The sequence below is a fragment of the Triticum aestivum genome, chromosome 5A (assembly GCF_018294505.1).
Source record: "Triticum aestivum cultivar Chinese Spring chromosome 5A, IWGSC CS RefSeq v2.1, whole genome shotgun sequence".
NCBI classification, from domain to species: Eukaryota; Viridiplantae; Streptophyta; class Magnoliopsida; order Poales; family Poaceae; genus Triticum; species Triticum aestivum.
Window position 1 is genome coordinate 16,973,339 of NC_057806.1, and position 5,977 is coordinate 16,979,315.

At 40.0% G+C, this 5,977-nt stretch overlaps 1 protein-coding gene across 1 annotated transcript; it reads left to right on the top strand.

The window, feature by feature from the left end:
- Positions 1-910: 910 nt before the first annotated feature.
- On the top strand, positions 911-2,380 carry LOC123106369 (acyl transferase 15). The gene has a single exon (XM_044528558.1). It carries the CDS (start codon positions 971-973, stop codon positions 2,231-2,233), a length of 1,263 nt encoding a protein of 420 aa, XP_044384493.1. The 5' UTR covers positions 911-970; the 3' UTR covers positions 2,234-2,380.
- The last annotated feature ends 3,597 nt before the right edge of the window (positions 2,381-5,977 follow it).

Consider the following 5,977-nt stretch of genomic DNA (forward strand, 5'->3'; position numbering starts at 1 on the left):
TATATGTATGCTTATTAACACATACTGTATGCTTAATAATAATAATAATAATAATACTATACGGAAAAAAGAAAAAAAGAAAAGAACTATGCCGACGGCGTCGGCATAGCTGCGGCCAGGGCAGATGGACAGCGCCGCGGATCGATGATGTGTCAGCTATGCCGACGGCTGCCGTCGGCATAGGTCCTGGTCGGTGCGCTCTGGATCGGTGACGTGTCACCCGTATCTATGCCGACGGCCACCCGTCACGGCCGTCGGCATAGATTTGACGTCGTTAGCCGGCCGTGATAAGTGTTGTCGGCGGGCCCGCATCTATGCCGACGGCCTATATATGCCGACGGCAGCTGTAGGGGTAGTCTGGGATAGGCCGACGGCTGCTGTGGGCGTAGACGGGGATAGCCCGACAGCCATTGTACGCCGACGGCCAGGACCTAGCTGTCGGCATAGCTCGGATTAGGCCGACAGCGGCCGTCGGCATACATTTGGCTGTCGGCTTAGAGCCCTGTTCCGGTAGTGACGGGAATCCGGGAAACTAGCTGCATGTGCACATGTGACATGGTACATATAACGTGCCCAAGTCCACATGGTTAGGAGAAGACTTGGCTTTCTATTAGACCAAGATATAAAGATGATGACTTGGTTTTATATATGCACAAAGTCTTTACTAGCAGGTTTTATGCATGTTCGTGGTTGCATTAATTTAGAGATCACTGGCTTGTTCTATGCACGTTGGTCGCTCATACCTATCAATGTCTGTAAAGACTACTGTAGCGAGCATAATTGATCTGTGGACGGTTCGTTTGATTCCCCTCGTTTTTGTTCCCATCCAAATACACTTGGCCATGAAGGTAGAGCATCTTTATCTTCATGTCCATATAAACCAAGCTGGGAAGGCTACAGGACACGATCAACATACATAGACACACATATTCAACTGTCAACTCTACACCTAGAGAGAAGAAGAAACAATATGAGTGTTGTGGTGATCAGCAAGTCCCCGCCCGTGCTCATCGCGCCATCGGAGGCCATAGTCATCGGCGAGGACATCAATCTCTCATCTTATGACAAGATGTTTGGTGGCAGAGCAGTTACAGTGTTCTTCATTTTCGAGTCTCCAATTCAAGATCCCATGGAGACCATTAAAAGGGGATTGTCACAAGCACTTGTCCACTACTACCCTATCGCTGGCCGCCTTGCTGTTGGAGCCACATCCGGCGAATTCGTCATCAAATGCACCGGCGAAGGTGTTTCCTTCGTTGCCGCCTCTGCCAACTGCGCCGTCAAGGACGTCCCAGATTTCTGTGACTCGTCGCTGCAAGAAGAGCTCGCCGTCTTCCATGCGGCCGAGGGTTTCAGCAACACTGAACCACTAGTGTTGATGCAGGTGACCGTGTTCACTTGTGGCGGGTTCGTCCTAGGGGTGATGTGGAACCATGCCATCGGCGATGGCACCGGGATGGCGCAGTTTATGCAGGCAATCGGAGAGTTGGCCCGCAGGCTGCCGTCGCCGTCTGTCATCCCGGTGAGGTCCAAGAATTCGCTCGTTTTGGACTTGCCTCCATTTTCCACAAACTTTGTTCAATTTTTGGGCACCCTCCAGCCGTCCCCAATGGTGTTCCTTGACATTACTGTCTCATCAAGCTTAGTCAACCACATCAAAAGCAACTACATGATGAATTACAAGCGGCCATGCTCGGTGTTTGAGGCAGTTGCCGCCGTTCTGTGGCAGTGCCGAACCCGTGCAATCATGTCTGACCCGTCGGCCCTCGTCGTGCTTACCTTCCCAGCAAACGCGAGAAAGCACGCGGTTGCTAGGGAGGGCTACTACGGCAACTGCGTCACCGCGCAGCTGGTCACGGCGAGCACTGGCGCCGTGGTGAACGGCGACCTCATGGAGCTAGTGAAGATGATCCAGCATGCCAAGGATCGAGTGTCTGGTCAGTCGGAGATCGACGAGCTGCGACAGTTGGATGGGTACAATCTTTTCTTCATGTCATGTTGGCGAAACCTTGGCATGGAGGCGATTGACTTTGGTTTTGGGCCGCCGGCGAGATTGATGGAGTACACCAAGGTTAGGACGACGCTGCCAAGCTGCGCGACGTGCGTCCCTTGCAATGACGAGTACAACGTGCAGTCCATCTGTGTCATACAGGAGCACGCCGACGCTTTCATCCGCGAATTAGCAAAATCCCACCTCACATATAATCTGCTTTCAGCTTCATCCAAGCTTTGATTTTCTATTAGATGCAAGGAAGGATATGTATCCTTACTTTTATTTCCTCCAATTCATTTGCTTTCTTCAATGATATGTATCATACTGATTTGTATTGAGGGAACGGTAATAAAACTTTAGTACATAGTTGTACTAAATCTGCGACAATTAATATGGATTGGAGGGAGCAACATGTATGCTGGATATTCATTTTGGAACCTAGCATTCCCACGGAGATGTGCACTGCCTTGGGTATTTGAAATGTTCTGTATTCTTAATGCTCTGTCCTTTATGAACATTGTTTTTAAAATGTTATGTAATATTCGACGCTCTGTCCTTTATGAACAATGTTTTTAAAATGTTCTGTGTCGTCATGATACCAGTAATCACAACGTTTCTGTTCTGTGTCGCCATGTATCTCTACATATAGAGTTGTTGTAGATAGTGCGGCTCGAGAATCCATTTCAGGACTAACTTCCTCCTCCAGTGCAGATGAAAAAACAGGTGATTTTAATTGGTCAAAGTTGTGGTTGCTTCCTCTTCCAAATAAGATTATTCACTTCCTGTGGCGCATGTCTACAGATAGCCTACCTTTGTGCATGAAGCTTCAGTACAGAGGTATGCAAGTAGATACCCGCTGCCCTGTTTGTTTTCGGTTAGATGAGGATGGCGGACATTGTTTCATTAAGTGCAAGAAGGTTAAGGATGTATGGATGAAAGCTCAACTGGAGCATGTTAGAGTGCAGATTTTGTCTTGTGCAGATGCTTTGGGATGTATGGAAATAATTATGAACCTTAACGAAGAAGAAAAACTTAAGTCTTGCCTACTCCTTTGGTATTGGTGGCATGAAAGGAATAAAGCAAATGCAGGAGAAAAAAAATACTTGTCATCAAAATGGATAAAAATGGGTGTATCTAGAACAAAAATACATGTAGATACATCTCTTTTTGTTCATTTTGATGACAAGTATTTCCGGACGGAGGGAGTATATGTCTTTCTAGAGATTTTGATATGGATTTACATGGATGTATATAGACGTAGTTTAGATTGTAGATTCACTCATGTTGCTTCATATGTAGTGCATATTGAAATATCTAAACAGTCTTATATGTAGGAATGGAGCGGGTAGAATGAAATTAACCGGACTGATTTTGCGGAAGGATTTGGCTCGAAACATTTGTAAGTTGAAGAAAAACTAGGTAAACTTAAAATAAAGGGGTTGGTTTGTTAGAGGTGTTTGAATGGAATCATCGATGTTTGGAAGGACAAATAAACTACAAGAAAATTAAACTAAAAGAGTCAAACTAAATAACTAAGTAAACTTAAAATAAAGGGGTTGGTTTGTTAGAGGTGTTTGGATGGAATCATTGAAGTTTGGAAGGACAAAATAAACTACATTAAACTAAAAGAAACAAAGGAACAGACGTTATTCTGTATAATAGATTAATTTAGCATGAAGCAAGTGATCAAGTTCTGAAATATCAAGTTAGATAAGCGTAGTCCCGTGCTTTACTCAACTGGGTGCACTGACGTACTTAGGTTAGCCCTTGGAAGCCACTGCGCTGGCCGGCACCGATTGGAGGTGAAGGGATCCACTCAGGGCGAGGGAGGAGAAGGGGAAAGGAGGCGTTTTGTGGGGCCAGGGAGCTCGTATGCCATGCCATGGAGCGGTGGCCTTGGCGATCAGACGACCATCTATATTTTTTTTTGAGCGGTAGACGACCATCTACATGGTCATAGAGGAGATGACGTGAGGAAGGCTCAATTGTGCAACCGCTATGATAGTGCCCGCCTACGGCACGTGTTGAGAAAGCCAGCCCATTTAGCGGGAGCGTCCAGAATTACGGTACCTTGTTTGGTGACACTTCTGGAATCTTCCGCCCGTTTTTGTGAAGGTTACAGAAGGTATTTGTTTCTTTTTTGTTCTTTTTTCATCGGTTGTTCCTTTTGGATTCTATTTTTTGTTTTTCTTTCATTTTTCAATTTATCACTTTTGTTTCATTTTTTATTTTTCTTCTAATTTTCTCGTTTCTTTTCCATTTACAGTTTTCTTAAATATTATTTCAATCCACTGACAGTTTTACAATTTGCGCACATTTTTGAGATGTGTGTATATTTTAAAAATTCATGAACATATTTTATACCAACCAACAATTCTTGAATTCATGATTTTTTAATTAATGATTTTTTTGAATCTGCAAATAGTTTCTAAATTTACAAACAGTTTCTCAATAATCACAAACATTTTAAAATGCGTGAGCATTTTCCAAATCCAATAATATTTTTAAAACGTACAAACATTTTTCAAATCGAACAACATTTTATTAAAATTTCTCCACATATTTTTATATCCTTGGACAATTTTTGAATCGGGAAAATAAATAAATTAAAGAAATATTTTTGAAATCTTCAACTTTTTTCAGTAAGTTTTAAAAATTGACAAACAATTTCTCAAATTTGTGAATATTTTTGAAATTTGTGAAGTTTTGAAAAGTAACCAATAATATTCAAATTTGTATATGTTTGTCAAATTCATGGAAAATTAAAGTAATGAACATTTTTTGAATTCATGAAATTATAAAAAATATTTCATATTGCACAAACAGTTTATTAGGTGACTACAACCTTGTGGGAGAGCTATAAATATTGTGTAAATATAAGAATTTGTCATGATAAACTTCATTTTCAAATGTGATAATATTTAAAAATTCATGAACACATTTTGTATCCGCGACCAATTTTTAATCATGAATTGTTTTTAAAGTCACAAACAATTTTTGAATCTTTGGACAAATTTTGATTTATGAACTTTTTTTCAAATTTTGAACCATTTTCAAATATGCAAATATTTTAAAATACTTGATTTTTTCCTGAAATTCATGTACTTTTTTGTGTCCTTGAACAAACTTTAAAATTTTGAAACTATCTCAAATTCACAACATGTTTTGAACCCGCGAACAATTTTTTAAATCATGAACTATTTTTAAAATTCGGGAACATTTTTGAAATGTGCAAAGTTTGGTGAATTCGCAAAAAATGATAGACATTTTTTAAATTCATCAATATTTCTAAATTGTCTAACGTTTTAAAACCCCATGAATAATTTACCTATTTGTGACCAATTTTAAAATTTCCAAACATTTTTCAGTTCGTGAAGTTTTCCAATTCGTCAATATTTTTCTAATTTGAGTATGTTTGCCAAATTCAGAAAAAAATTTCAAGTTACTGAATTCTGTGAATTCATGAACTTTAAAATAATATTGCATATTAAGTAAGCGTAAGCATCAGACACGATTAACTTGCCTCACTAGTTGTAATCTAGACAATGCGAATTAATATTTTGGCAACTTATATATTTAGCGTGAACTAAAGAAATGTCCAACATTTGTATGTCTGTTGTCGAGTGATATATCATGCAACATGGGGAAAGTATCCTGCGCACCCGCACTTATGGTGCTACCGGTGCACCCGATGCCATAGAACATTTTTAAAAATCTAAAAACAAATATAGCACATTAACACAACATTAATGTATGATGTCACAAAATTTTGTATCAAAGTTTGAAGCATTTTTTAAGATACTAAAATGAAAATTTTGACATCAGTGTGAAAATGGGCCAAATCTAAAGCCCAAGTTAAGTTATGTACTATCCAGTGTTGAATTTGTCATTTTTGTTTTTCGAGTTATGTTTCAAATTTTGACTTGAAATTCGTGACAAGCTACATGATGTTGTGTGACTGTGCTATTTTTTCAGAATTTTTTT

Bases quoted from the DNA above. Each gene is read 5' to 3' on its own strand.
- LOC123106369 (XM_044528558.1), top strand. From the start codon at position 971: ATGAGTGTTGTGGTGATCAGCAAGTCCCCGCCCGTGCTCATCGCGCCA.